Here is a 15142-nt window from a genome sequence, read left to right as displayed (position 1 = left end):
ACCTATATGAAGTGTCTGTCTACCCCCCCAGCGGCTCATATAGGAGTGGGCATCAGTGGTCAGGAGGGCATCCAGGCAGTGCTGGCGTCTGACTACTCCTTCTCCCAGTTCCGCTTCCTCCAGCGCCTGCTGCTGGTCCACGGACGCTGGTCCTACCTCCGCATGTGTCGCTTCCTCTGCTACTTCTTCTACAAGAACTTTGCCTTCACCATGGTGCACTTCTGGTTTGGCTTCTTCTGTGGCTTCTCTGCCCAGGTGAGAGGTCAGGGGTGAGGGATCAGGAACGGTGGTTTAGAGGTGAGGGGTGAAGGGTTTTATAAGTTGGGTTTAGGTAAATAGTTTTGACTTCACTGTCAAAAAAACATGTTAGGAGTGTTTAACAGGAACTATAAGGGCTGAAGTGAAGATTTATGGGGCATGATGTTATATTGGGGCTTAAATGGGGTGAGGTTGTCGTTCTTACTGTGTGTGTTTCTCTCCCTCTCACCCTCTCTATCTATCTCTCTCTGTTATCTCCCTCCTACCCTCTCTTTTCTTTCTCTCTCTCTTTTTCCATCCCTCTCTCTCTCCATCCCTCTCTCTCTCTCCATCTTTCTCTCTCCATCCCTCTCTTCATCCTTCTCTCTCTCTCTCTCCATCTCTCTCTCTCCATCCCTCTCTTCATCCTTCTCTCTCTCTCTCTCTCTCTCTCTCTCTCACTCTCTCTCTCTCTCTCTCTCTCCATCTCTCTCTCTCCATCCCTCTCTTCATCCTTCTCTCTCTCTCTCTCTCTCTCTCTCTCTCTCTCTCTCTCACTCTCTCTCTCTCTCCATCTCTCTCTCTCCATCCCTCTCTTCATCCTTCTCTCTCTCTCTCTCTCTCTCTCTCTCCATCCCTCTCTCCATCCTTCTCTCTCTCTCTCTCTCTCTCTCTCTCCATCCCTCTCTTCATCCTTCTCTCTCTCTCTCTCACTCTCTCTCTCTCACTCTCTCTCTCTCCATCTCTCTCTCTCCATCCCTCTCTTCATCCTTCTCTCTCTCTCTCTCTCTCTCTCTCCCTCTCTCTCTCAGACAGTATATGATCAGTACTTCATCACTCTCTATAACATCGTCTACACCTCTCTCCCCGTGCTGGCCATGGGAATATTTGACCAGGTGAGTCTCCTAAGCACCTCTGTACCCTTTGACCCCTGACCCTTGACCCCTGGTTGTTCCTCTTTCTCTCTGTAGGACGTCCCAGAGCAGCGTAGTCTGGAGTATCCTAAGCTGTATGAGCCAGGTCAGCTTAACCTGCTGTTCAACAAGAGAGAGTTCTTCATCTGTATAACCCAGGGTATCTACACTAGTGTTGTGTTGTTCTTCGTACCCTATGCCATCCTGTCCCACGGAACCCAGGGCACCGGGGAACCCCTCGCTGACTACCAGACCTTTGCTGTTACCACGGCCACCGCCCTGGTGATCGTGGTCAGTGTGCAGGTGAGCGGGGGGAAGGACTGTAGTATCCACTTCCTGTAGGCAACATGTTTGAAGGTTTGCTACATATGATAAACCGGGTAGTTTGGGCCGTGTGTATATCAGACAATATACCACAGTATTACACAAAAAGACTTGTTTACTGTTCTGGTTATGTTGGTAACCAGTTTATAACAGCAATAAGGCACCTCAGTGGTTTGTGATAATGGCCGATATACCACCGCTAAGGGCCGTTCTTATGCATGACGCAACGCAGAGTACAGCCTGGATACAGCTGTTAGTCATGGTATATTGGCCATGTACCACAACCCCCCGAGGTGTCTTATTATTATTATATACGGTCTGATATACACCGGCCTTCAGTACAAACTGGGTGGTTAGAGCCCTGAATGCTGATTAGCTGAAAGCCGTGGTATATCAGACCATATACCACAACCCCCCGAGGTGTCTTATTATTATTATATACGGTCTGATATACACCGGCCTTCAGTACAAACTGGGTGGTTAGAGCCCTGAATGCTGATTAGCTGAAAGCCGTGGTATATCAGACCATATACCACAGGTATGATAAAACATGTATTTTTACTATTCTCGTTACTCCGCATTTCGTCGTGCATAAGAACAGCTGTTAACCCTGGTATATTGGCCATGCATAGTACCACAGCCCCTCACGCCTTATTGTTTAAATCTCTGTATGTGTGTGTGTGTGTGTGTGTGTGTGTGTGTGTGTGTGTGTGTGTGTGTGTGTGTGTGTGTGTGTGTGTGTGTGTGTGTGTGTGTGTGTGTGTGTGTAGATTGCTCTGGACACAGGCTACTGGACAGCCATCAACCATTTCTTTGTGTGGGGCTCTGTGAGCTCCTTCTTCACCATCATGTTGGCTATGCACAGCCAGACTCTATTCAGCATCTTTCCCAACCAGTTCCACTTCGTTGGCAGTGCCCAGAGCACACTGGTCCAGCCGCTGGTGTGGCTGACCATCGTCTTGGCCACAGTGATCTGCATCGTTCCAGTTCTGGCTTTCCGATTCCTCAAACTGGACCTGAAACCACAGCTCTCTGATACGGTGAGAACAATATGCCTCTGGCCACACCCACAGCTCTCTGATACGGTGAGAACAATATGCCTCTGGCCACACCCACAGTTCTCTGATACGGTGAGGACAATATGCTTCTGGCCCCACTCACAGCTCTCTGATACGGTGAGAACAATATGCTTCTGGCCCCACTCACAGCTCTCTGATACGGTGAGAACAATATGCTTCTGGCTCCACTCACAGCTCTCTGATACGGTGAGAACAATATGCTTCTGGCCACACCCACAGCTCTCTGATACGGTGAGAACAATATGCTTCTGGCCACACTCACAGCTCTCTGATACGGTGAGAACAATATGCTTCTGGCCACACCCACAGCTCTCTGATACGGTGAGAACAATATGCTTCTGGCCACACTCACAGCTCTCTGATACGGTGAGGACAATATGCCTCTGGCCCCACTCACAGCTCTCTGATACGGTGAGGACAATATGCTTCTGGCCCCACTCACAGCTATCTGATACGGTGAGAACAATATGCCTCTGGCCCCACTCACAGCTCTCTGATACGGTGAGAACAATATGCTTCTGGCCACACCCACAGCTATCTGATACGGTGAGAACAATATGCCTCTGGCTCCACTCACAGCTCTCTGATACGGTGAGGACAATATGCTTCTGGCCACACCCACAGTTCTCTGATACGGTGAGAACAATATGCCTCTGGCTCCACTCACAGCTCTCTGATACGGTGAGAACAATATGCTTCTGGCCACACCCACAGTTCTCTGATACGGTGAGAACAATATGCCTCTGGCTCCACTCACAGCTCTCTGATACGGTGAGAACAATATGCCTCTGGCCCCACTCACAGTTCTCTGATACGGTGAGAACAATATGCTTCTGGCCACACTCACAGCTCTCTGATACGGGGAGAACAATATGCTTCTGGCCCCACTCACAGCTCTCTGATACGGTGAGAACAATATGCTTCTGCCCCCACTCACAGCTCTCTGATACGGTGAGGACAATATGCCTCTGGCTCCACCCACAGCTCTCTGATACGGTGAGAACAATATGCCTCTGGCCCCACTCACAGCTCTCTGATACGGTGAGAACAATATGCTTCTGGCCCCACTCACACACTTCACACACACTGTACATTCCTCCTTGATTCAACACATCCTAATCACCGATCCTACTCACTAACACATTGGCCCCACTCACAGTTCTCTGATACGGTGAGAACAATATGCTTCTGGCCACACTCACAGCTCTCTGATACGGTGAGAACAATATGCTTCTGGCCCCACTCACAGCTCTCTGATACGGGGAGAACAATATGCTTCTGGCCCCACTCACAGCTCTCTGATACGGGGAGAACAATATGCTTCTGGCCACACTCACAGTTCTCTGATACGGGGAGAACAATATGCTTCTGGCCCCACTCACAGCTCTCTGATACAGGGAGAACAATATGCCTCTGGTCCCACTCACAGCTCTCTGATACGGGGAGAACAATATGCCTCTGGTCCCACTCACAGCTCTCTGATACGGTGAGAACAATATGCTTCTGGCCACACTCACAGTTCTCTGATACGGTGAGAACAATATGCTTCTGGCCACACTCACAGCTCTCTGATACGGGGAGAACAATATGCTTCTGGCCACACTCACAGTTCTCTGATACGGTGAGAACAATATGCTTCTGGCCACACTCACAGCTCTCTGATACGGTGAGAACAATATGCTTCTGGCCCCACTCACACACTTCACACACACTGTACATTCCTCCTTGATTCAACACATCCTAATCACCGATCCTACTCACTAACACATTGGATAGGTGAAAACAGAAGATAAACTCCAGATAGCATTCACCATTTGCCAAGCTGTCATTGTAAATAAGTATTTGTTCTTAGTTGACCTGCCTGGTAAAATAAAGGTCAAATAAAATAGTTATTCAGTCATGTGAAATCAGTGTAAGGGATGAAGAAAGGATGCTTGTTCATGACCACTTCTTTATGATCCTCTGTTCCTGTCTCAAAGTCTTTCAGTGCTCAGTCTTCAGTCTGACCTTCAGACTGACCTTCAGTCTGGCCTTCACTCTGGCCTTCAGTCTGGCCTTCAGTCTGGCCTTCACTCTGGCCTTCAGTCTGGCCTTCAGTCTGACCTTCAGTCTGGCCTTCAGTCTGGCCTTCAGTCTGGCCTTCACTCTGGCCTTCAGTCTGACCTTCAGTCTGACCTTCAGTCTGGCCTTCAGTCTGGCTTTCACTCTGGCTTTCACTCTAGCCTTCAGTCTGACCTTCAGTCTGGCCTTCACTCTGGCCTTCAGTCTGGTCTTCAGTCTGACCTTTAGTCTGGCTTTCAGTCTGGCCTTCACTCTGGCCTTCAGTCTGGCCTTCAGTCTGGCCTTCAGTCTGTCAGCCATGACTCCTGTCTTCTCTCTATACTACTGGTGATTCTGTCTGTTTGTCTCGTCATTGCTGTGACTGAAATCATACCAATGTCCCCGAACTCTACCAATGATTAACTGTTTGTGCGTACGCCAGCGCTCTCTGTATCCTGTCACTTATCTACCCTGTAAATATTGACTCTGAGTCTGTGTCTATCCTACAGACATGAATATAGCTTCATTCCCTCGAGAACAGCTGTCCCTATCACCTTATAATACGTCATTATCACTAGGGTTTAATATTGTCCGAGAACATTCTACACGTTCTACACATCCTTCCTGAGAAAATTGCAACCGTCCTGTAATAAATCTGACATAATTATACCACAGATAGACCAATGAGACAGATATTTCACCGGATGTGTAAATGTGAAGCATCCGATTGCCATTCCCATTCACTACCAAATATGGTAGTGAGAGGAAGCCCAGTGGCTGACAGTGGGATAAGATTGAGGGAGATGGATTTTGGCTGACATTCTGCACATTTTCTCATCTGGGAAACATATGGCCTCAATACAGTTCTGTCCCCAAAACTAAAATCTGTTATGAACAGAGTGGACTACATTTTGTAGATTTTAACCTTTGCCAAAGTTGTAAAAAAATGGCATTGTTTAGAAGGAATGCAAAGGCTAATTGAGTTATTGCACACGCTCACTCCACAAAGTGGAAGTATGCAGATGTATGCTAGAACGAGCTAATAGGATCTCGCTAGCTTGTGCTTGGCTCTGCCCACCATTTTGCTTGTTCTGCCCACTATGACTCATTTGTTTCATTTGGAAAGACAGGATGTGGTCTATTTTGGTTTAGTTATAAAAAATATTTGATTATACCACTGTCAATTGAGAAACACGGACAGGAAACTAATGGTTTCTTGTTGTATTTGTCACAATTTACTCATCAAATATTCCTCTTGTCCAGATGGGTTAGGGCAGTGTGCAGTGAGGTTGCGATTGTGTCGTCTGTGGACCTATTGGGGCGGTAAACAAATTGGAGCGTGTCTAGGGTGTCAGGTAGGGTAGAGGTGATATGGTCCTTGACTAGTCTCTCAAAGCACTTCATGATAACGGAAGTGAGTGCTACGGGGCGGTAGTCATTTAGCTCAGTTACCTTAGCTTTCTTGGGAACAGGAACAATGGTGACCCTCTTGAAGCATGTGGGAACAGCAGACTGGGATAAGGATTGATTGAATATGTCCGTAAACACACCAGCCAGCTGGTCTGTGCATGCTCTGAGGGCGCGGCTGGGGATGCCGTCTGGGCCTGCAGCCTTACGAGGGTTAACACGTTTAAATGTTTTACTCACCTCGGCTGCAATGAAGGAGAGACCGCAGGTTTTGGTAGCAGGCCGTGTCAGTGGCACTGTATTGTCCTCAAAGCGAGCAAAGAAGTTGTTTAGTCTGTCTGGGAGCAAGACATCCTGGTCCGCGACGGGGCTGGTTTTCTTTTTGAAATCCGTGATTGACTGTAGACCCTGCCACATACCTCTTGTGTCTGAGCCGTTGAATTGCGACTATACTTTGTCTCTATACTGACGCTTAGCTTGTTTGATTGCCTTGCGGAGGGAATAGCTATACTGTTTGTATTCGGTCATGTTTCCGGTCACCTTGCCCTGGTTAAAAGCAGTGGTTTGCGCTTTCAGTTTCGCGCGAATGCTGCCATCAATCCACGGTTTCTGGTTTGGGAATGATTTAATAGTTGCTGTGGATATAACATCGCCGATGCACTTGCTAATAAACTCGCTCATTGAATCAGCATATTCATCAATGTTGTTGTTTGACGCAATGCGGAACATATCCAAATCCACGTGATCGAAGCAATCTTGAAGCGTGGAATCAGATTGATCGGACCAGCGTTGAACAGACCTGAGAATTCTCTTGGTAATGATAATGAGGTCGACATTTGATTGTGAGGAATTGAACTGGACCTGGCTATCAGGGGGATTCAGAAGGTTGTGGTTTATGACCTGGACCTGGCTATCAGGGGGATTCAGAAGGTTGTGGTTTATGACCTGGACCTGGCTATCAGGGGGATTCAGAAGGTTGTTGTTTATGACCTGGACCTGGCTATCAGGGGATTCAGAAGGTTGTGGTTAATGACCTGGACCTGGCTATCAGGGGATTCCGAAGGTTGTGGTTTATGACCTGGACCTGGCTATCAGGGGGATTCAGAAGGTTGTGGTTTATGACCTGGACCTGGCTATCAGGGGGATTCAGAAGGTTGTGGTTTATGACCTGACTATCAGGGGGATTCAGAAGGATGTGGTTTATGACCTGACTATCAGGGGGATTCAGAAGGTTGTGGTTTATGACCTGGACCTGGCTATCAGGGGGATTCAGAAGGTTGTGGTTTATGACCTGGTCCTGGCTATCAGGGGGATTCAGAAGGTTGTGGTTTATGACCTGGACCTGGCTATCAGGGGGATTCAGAAGGTTGTGGTTTATGACCTGGTCCTGGCTATCAGGGGGATTCAGAAAGTTGTGGTTTATGACCTGGACCTGGCTATCAGGGGGATTCAGAAGGTTGTGGTTAATGACCTGGACCTGGTTATCAGGGGGATTCAGAAAGTTGTGGTTTATGACCTGGACCTGGCTATCAGGGGGATTCAGAAGGTTGTGGTTTATGTCCTGGACCTGGCTATCAGGGGGATTCAGAAGGTTGTGGTTTATGACCTGGCTATCAGGGGGATTCAGAAGGTTGTGGTTTATGACCTGGACCTGGCTATCAGGGGGATTCAAAAGGTTGTGGTTTATGACCTGACTATCAGGGGGATTCAGAAGGTTGTGGTTTATGACCTGGTCCTGGCTATCAGGGGGATTCAGAAGGTTGTGGTTTATGACCTGGACCTGGCTATCAAGGGGATTCAGAAGGTTGTGGTTTATGACCTGGACCTGGCTATCAGGGGGATTCAGAAGGTTGTGGTTTATGACCTGGCTATCAGGGGGATTCAGAAGGTTGTGGTTTATGACCTGGCTATCAGGGGGATTCAGAAGGTTGTGGTTTATGACCTGGACCTGGCTATCAGGGGGATTCAAAAGGTTGTGGTTTATGACCTGACTATCAGGGGGATTCAGAAGGTTGTGGTTTATGACCTGGTCCTGGCTATCAGGGGGATTCAGAAAGTTGTGGTTTATGACCTGGACCTGGCTATCAGGGGGATTCAGAAAGTTGTGGTTTATGACCTGGACCTGGCTATCAGGGGGATTCAGAAGGTTGTGGTTAATGACCTGGACCTGGTTATCAGGGGGATTCAGAAAGTTGTGGTTTATGACCTGGACCTGGCTATCAGGGGGATTCAGAAGGTTGTGGTTTATGACCTGGCTATCAGGGGGATTCAGAAGGTTGTGGTTTATGACCTGGCTATCAGGGGGATTCAGAAGGTTGTGGTTTATGACCTGGACCTGGCTATCAGGGGGATTCAGAAGGTTGTGGTTTATGACCTGGACCTGGCTATCAGGGGGATTCAGAAGGTTGTGGTTTATGACCTGGACCTGGCTATCAGGGGGATTCAGAAGGTTGTGGTTTATGACCTGGACCTGGCTACCAGGGGAATTCAGAAGGTTGTGGTTTATGACCTGGACCTGGCTATCAGGGGGATTCAGAAGGTTGTGGTTTATGACCTGGACCTGGCTATCAGGGGGATTCAGAAGGTTGTGGTTTATGACCTGACTATCAGGGGGATTCAGAAGGTTGTGGTTTATGACCTGGACCTGGCTATCAGGGGGATTCAAAAGGTTCTGTTTTATGACCTGGACCTGGCTATCAGGGGGATTCAGAAGGTTGTGGTTAATGACCTGGACCTGGCTATCAGGGGATTCAGAAAGTTGTGGTTTATGACCTGGACCTGGCTATCAGGGGGATTCAGAAGGTTGTGGTTAATGACCTGGACCTGGCTATCAGGGGGATTCAGAAGGTTGTGGTTTATGACCTGGACCTGGCTATCAGGGGGATTCAGAAGGTTGTGGTTTATGACCTGGCTATCAGGGGGATTCAGAAGGTTGTGGTTTATGACCTGGACCTGGCTATCAGGGGGATTCAGAATGTTGTGGTTTATGACCTGACTATCAGGGGGATTCAGAAGGTTGTGGTTTATGACCTGGACCTGGCTATCAGGGGGATTCAAAAGGTTCTGTTTTATGACCTGGACCTGGCTATCAGGGGGATTCAGAAGGTTGTGGTTAATGACCTGGACCTGGCTATCAGGGGGATTCAGAAGGTTGTGGTTAATGACCTGGACCTGGTTATCAGAGGGATTCAGAAAGTTGTGGTTTATGACCTGACTATCAGGGGGATTCAGAAGGTTGTGGTTTATGACCTGGCTATCAGGGGGATTCAGAAGGTTGTGGTTTATGACCTGGACCTGGCTATCAGGGGGATTCAGAAGGTTGTGGTTTATGACCTGGACCTGGCTATCAGGGGGATTCAGAAGGTTTTGGTTTATGACCTGGCTATCAGGGGGATTCAGAAGGTTGTGGTTTATGACCTGGCTATCAGGGGGATTCAGAAGGTTGTGGTTTATGACCTGGACCTGGCTATCAGGGGGATTCAGAAGGTTGTGGTTTATGACCTGGACCTGGCTATCAGGGGGATTCAGAAGGTTGTGGTTTATGACCTGGCTATCAGGGGGATTCAGAAGGTTGTGGTTTATGACCTGGTCCTGGCTATCAAGGGGATTCAGAAGGTTGTGGTTTATGACCTGGACCTGGCTATCAGGGGGATTCAGAAGGTTGTGGTTAATGACCTGGACCTGGCTATCAGGGGGATTCAGAAGGTTGTGGTTAATGACCTGGACCTGGCTATCAGGGGGATTCAGAAGGTTGTGTTTTATGGCCTGGACCTGGCTATCAGGGTGATTCAGAAGGTTGTGGTTAATGACCCGGACCTGGCTATCAGGGGGATTCAGAAGGTTGTGGTTTATGACCTGGCTATCAGGGGGATTCAGAAGGTTGTGGTTAATGACCTGGACCTGGCTATCAGGGGGATTCAGAAGGTTGTGGTTAATGACCTGGCTATCAGGGGGATTCAGAAGGTTGTGGTTTATGACCTGGACCTGGCTATCAGGGGGATTCAGAAGGTTGTGGTTTATGACCTGGACCTGGCTATCAGGGGGATTCAGAAGGTTGTGGTTAATGACCTGGACCTGGCTATCAGGGGGATTCAGAAGGTTGTGGTTAATGACCTGGACCTGGCTATCAGGGGGATTCAGAAGGTTGTGGTTTATGACCTGGACCTGGCTATCAGCGGGATTCAGAAGGTTGTGGTTTATGACCTGGACCTGGCTATCAGCGGGATTCAGAAGGTTGTGGTTTATGACCTGGACCTGGCTATCAGGGGATTCAGAAGGTTGTGGTTAATGACCTGGACCTGGCTATCAGGGGGATTCAGAAGGTTGTGGTTTATGACCTGGACCTGGCTATCAGGGGATTCAGAAGGTTGTGGTTCATGAACTGGACCTGGCTATCAGGGGGATTCAGAAGGTTGTGGTTTATGACCTGGACCTGGCTATCAGGGGGATTCAGAAGGTTGTGGTTTATGACCTGGACCTGGCTATCAGGGGGATTCAGAAGGTTGTTGTTTATGACCTGGACCTGGCTATCAGGGGATTCAGAAGGTTGTGGTTAATGACCTGGACCTGGCTATCAGGGGATTCCGAAGGTTGTGGTTTATGACCTGGACCTGGCTATCAGGGGGATTCAGAAGGTTGTGGTTTATGACCTGGACCTGGCTATCAGGGGGATTCAGAAGGTTGTGGTTTATGACCTGACTATCAGGGGGATTCAGAAGGATGTGGTTTATGACCTGACTATCAGGGGGATTCAGAAGGTTGTGGTTTATGACCTGGACCTGGCTATCAGGGGGATTCAGAAGGTTGTGGTTTATGACCTGGTCCTGGCTATCAGGGGGATTCAGAAGGTTGTGGTTTATGACCTGGACCTGGCTATCAGGGGGATTCAGAAGGTTGTGGTTTATGACCTGGTCCTGGCTATCAGGGGGATTCAGAAAGTTGTGGTTTATGACCTGGACCTGGCTATCAGGGGGATTCAGAAGGTTGTGGTTAATGACCTGGACCTGGTTATCAGGGGGATTCAGAAAGTTGTGGTTTATGACCTGGACCTGGCTATCAGGGGGATTCAGAAGGTTGTGGTTTATGTCCTGGACCTGGCTATCAGGGGGATTCAGAAGGTTGTGGTTTATGACCTGGCTATCAGGGGGATTCAGAAGGTTGTGGTTTATGACCTGGACCTGGCTATCAGGGGGATTCAAAAGGTTGTGGTTTATGACCTGACTATCAGGGGGATTCAGAAGGTTGTGGTTTATGACCTGGTCCTGGCTATCAGGGGGATTCAGAAGGTTGTGGTTTATGACCTGGACCTGGCTATCAAGGGGATTCAGAAGGTTGTGGTTTATGACCTGGACCTGGCTATCAGGGGGATTCAGAAGGTTGTGGTTTATGACCTGGCTATCAGGGGGATTCAGAAGGTTGTGGTTTATGACCTGGCTATCAGGGGGATTCAGAAGGTTGTGGTTTATGACCTGGACCTGGCTATCAGGGGGATTCAAAAGGTTGTGGTTTATGACCTGACTATCAGGGGGATTCAGAAGGTTGTGGTTTATGACCTGGTCCTGGCTATCAGGGGGATTCCGAAAGTTGTGGTTTATGACCTGGACCTGGCTATCAGGGGGATTCAGAAAGTTGTGGTTTATGACCTGGACCTGGCTATCAGGGGGATTCAGAAGGTTGTGGTTAATGACCTGGACCTGGTTATCAGGGGGATTCAGAAAGTTGTGGTTTATGACCTGGACCTGGCTATCAGGGGGATTCAGAAGGTTGTGGTTTATGACCTGGCTATCAGGGGGATTCAGAAGGTTGTGGTTTATGACCTGGCTATCAGGGGGATTCAGAAGGTTGTGGTTTATGACCTGGACCTGGCTATCAGAGGGATTCAGAAGGTTGTGGTTTATGACCTGGACCTGGCTATCAGGGGGATTCAGAAGGTTGTTGTTCATGACCTGGACCTGGCTATCAGGGGGATTCAGAAGGTTGTGGTTTATGTCCTGGACCTGGCTATCAGGGGGATTCAGAAGGTTGTGGTTAATGACCTGGACCTGGCTATCAGGGGATTCAGAAGGTTGTGGTTTATGACCTGGACCTGGCTATCAGGGGGATTCAGAAGGTTGTGGTTTATGACCTGGACCTGGCTATCAGGGGGATTCAGAAGGTTGTGGTTTATGACCTGGACCTGGCTATCAGGGGGATTCAGAAGGTTGTGGTTTATGACCTGGACCTGGCTACCAGGGGAATTCAGAAGGTTGTGGTTTATGACCTGGACCTGGCTATCAGGGGGATTCAGAAGGTTGTGGTTTATGACCTGGACCTGGCTATCAGGGGGATTCAGAAGGTTGTGGTTTATGACCTGACTATCAGGGGGATTCAGAAGGTTGTGGTTTATGACCTGGACCTGGCTATCAGGGGGATTCAAAAGGTTCTGTTTTATGACCTGGACCTGGCTATCAGGGGGATTCAGAAGGTTGTGGTTAATGACCTGGACCTGGCTATCAGGGGGATTCAGAAAGTTGTGGTTTATGACCTGGACCTGGCTATCAGGGGGATTCAGAAGGTTGTGGTTAATGACCTGGACCTGGCTATCAGGGGGATTCAGAAGGTTGTGGTTTATGACCTGGACCTGGCTATCAGGGGGATTCAGAAGGTTGTGGTTTATGACCTGGCTATCAGGGGGATTCAGAAGGTTGTGGTTTATGACCTGGACCTGGCTATCAGGGGGATTCAGAATGTTGTGGTTTATGACCTGACTATCAGGGGGATTCAGAAGGTTGTGGTTTATGACCTGGACCTGGCTATCAGGGGGATTCAAAAGGTTCTGTTTTATGACCTGGACCTGGCTATCAGGGGGATTCAGGAGGTTGTGGTTAATGACCTGGACCTGGCTATCAGGGGGATTCAGAAGGTTGTGGTTAATGACCTGGACCCTTGTTATCAGAGGGATTCAGAAAGTTGTGGTTTATGACCTGACTATCAGGGGGATTCAGAAGGTTGTGGTTTATGACCTGGCTATCAGGGGGATTCAGAAGGTTGTGGTTTATGACCTGGACCTGGCTATCAGGGGGATTCAGAAGGTTGTGGTTTATGACCTGGACCTGGCTATCAGGGGGATTCAGAAGGTTTTGGTTTATGACCTGGCTATCAGGGGGATTCAGAAGGTTGTGGTTTATGACCTGGCTATCAGGGGGATTCAGAAGGTTGTGGTTTATGACCTGGACCTGGCTATCAGGGGGATTCAGAAGGTTGTGGTTTATGACCTGGACCTGGCTATCAGGGGGATTCAGAAGGTTGTGGTTTATGACCTGGCTATCAGGGGGATTCAGAAGGTTGTGGTTTATGACCTGGTCCTGGCTATCAAGGGGATTCAGAAGGTTGTGGTTTATGACCTGGACCTGGCTATCAGGGGGATTCAGAAGGTTGTGGTTTATGACCTGGCTATCAGGGGGATTCAGAAGGTTGTGGTTTATGACCTGGCTATCAGGGGGATTCAGAAGGTTGTGGTTTATGACCTGGACCTGGCTATCAGAGGGATTCAGAAGGTTGTGGTTTATGACCTGGACCTGGCTATCAGGGGGATTCAGAAGGTTGTTGTTTATGACCTGGACCTGGCTATCAGGGGGATTCAGAAGGTTGTGGTTTATGTCCTGGACCTGGCTATCAGGGGGATTCAGAAGGTTGTGGTTAATGACCTGGACCTGGCTATCAGGGGATTCAGAAGGTTGTGGTTTATGACCTGGACCTGGCTATCAGGGGGATTCAGAAGGTTGTGGTTTATGACCTGGACCTGGCTATCAGGGGGATTCAGAAGGTTGTGGTTTATGACCTGGACCTGGCTTTCAGGGGGATTCAGAAGGTTGTGGTTTATGTCCTGGACCTGGCTATCAGGGGGATTCAGAAGGTTGTGGTTAATGACCTGGCTATCAGGGGGATTCAGAAGGTTGTGGTTTATGACCTGGACCTGGCTATCAGGGGGATTCAGAAGGTTGTGGTTTATGACCTGGCTATCAGGGGGATTCAGAAGGTTGTGGTTTATGACCTGGACCTGCAGTTTATGGAAGTCATGCATGTAAGTGATGTTTTCTATTGAGGACTATGTTGAGCAGGCCTATAGGCTAAATATGTAAAGGCTGCTAGCGTTGTGATGACTGGTCTAACGTAGGTTGTGAAGCCAAGGAGTCGTTATGTTCGGTTCATGCATGCAGCTATCGTGCATATTTAGTATTTTTGCATTATTGCTGCATCATTTTTTTGGATTATTGGTTTACAGGACCCGTCAATATTTTTCTCCCAAAAAGGGGAAGGAGCTTGGTCAGGAAGTCCCAGGATACCGGTCACCAAACCCCACATATCCCTTTATACTAAGAAATAACCCTCCTGCCTGTCCTCTCTACCCTCTACCTCTCCCTTTCCCCCCTCCCATCTACCTCCCCTGTTCTCCCGCCCCCTCTACCTTCCCTGCTCTCTCCCCTCCCTTGCCCTGACCCCTCTCCCCCCTCCCCCCTCCAGGTGCGTTACACCCAGCTGGTGCGTCAGAAGACGAGGAAGCCAGCGGGTCGATGCATGGGAGGAGTCAGGGTCGGGGGCGTGCCTGAGGGTCGTCTGGGGGCGAGGGGCGGGTTCAGGAGGTCAGGATATGCCTTTGCCCACCAGGAGGGCTTTGGGGAGCTCATCACCTCTGGGAAGAACATGAGACTGTCCTCCCTGGCCTTGGCCAACTTTGCCTCCAGACACAGCTCCAGCTGGATAGACACCCTGCGCAAAAAGAAACACTCAAATACACATCCCCCGCAGAGCGCCTCTGGAGAGAGCAGCCCGGCACCTAGCTATGTGTCAGGATCGGCTCCCCCCCTGTCTAATTCATCCTCTCTCCTGGGGGGGTCACAGGATACTCCGCTGGAGGAGGGAACACACACGCTGCCTGTCATACTCCCACAGGTGGCTTCTGGCCCTCCCACAAACACACCAGCGTTAGCTCCAGCCCAGGTCCCCTCTGCTGACGCTCTCACTCCCACCTCTGTGAGGAGTCCTGGGGGAGACTCGGTTGGTGGCTGGAACCTTAGTCTGGGCGCTGTACAGGTGAGATACTGTCATCTTCTTTAATCTCTTTCTCACACACACAACCTCACACACACACATAACCTCACA

General features: G+C 49.2%; 1 protein-coding gene across 2 annotated transcripts in view; it reads left to right on the top strand.

Annotated features, from left to right (window-relative positions):
* LOC135521761 (phospholipid-transporting ATPase ID-like) overlaps positions 1-15142 on the top strand; it is a 57166-nt gene that overhangs the window by 39752 nt on the left and 2272 nt on the right. Inside the window, exons 23-27 of one of the 2 annotated variants that reach the window (XM_064947469.1) lie at positions 32-255; positions 1050-1133; positions 1209-1454; positions 2246-2515; positions 14504-15073. In XM_064947469.1, coding sequence (XP_064803541.1) covers positions 32-255; positions 1050-1133; positions 1209-1454; positions 2246-2515; positions 14504-15073 — 1394 coding nt within the window. The remainder of the gene's footprint in view (positions 1-31; positions 256-1049; positions 1134-1208; positions 1455-2245; positions 2516-14503; positions 15074-15142) is intronic. The other variant, XM_064947470.1, reaches the window with a different exon arrangement.

This window comes from Oncorhynchus masou, chromosome 30 (assembly GCF_036934945.1).
Source record: "Oncorhynchus masou masou isolate Uvic2021 chromosome 30, UVic_Omas_1.1, whole genome shotgun sequence".
NCBI classification, from domain to species: Eukaryota; Metazoa; Chordata; class Actinopteri; order Salmoniformes; family Salmonidae; genus Oncorhynchus; species Oncorhynchus masou.
Note: the sequence above shows the minus strand (reverse complement) of the source record. Positions and strands in the feature narration are given on the sequence as shown.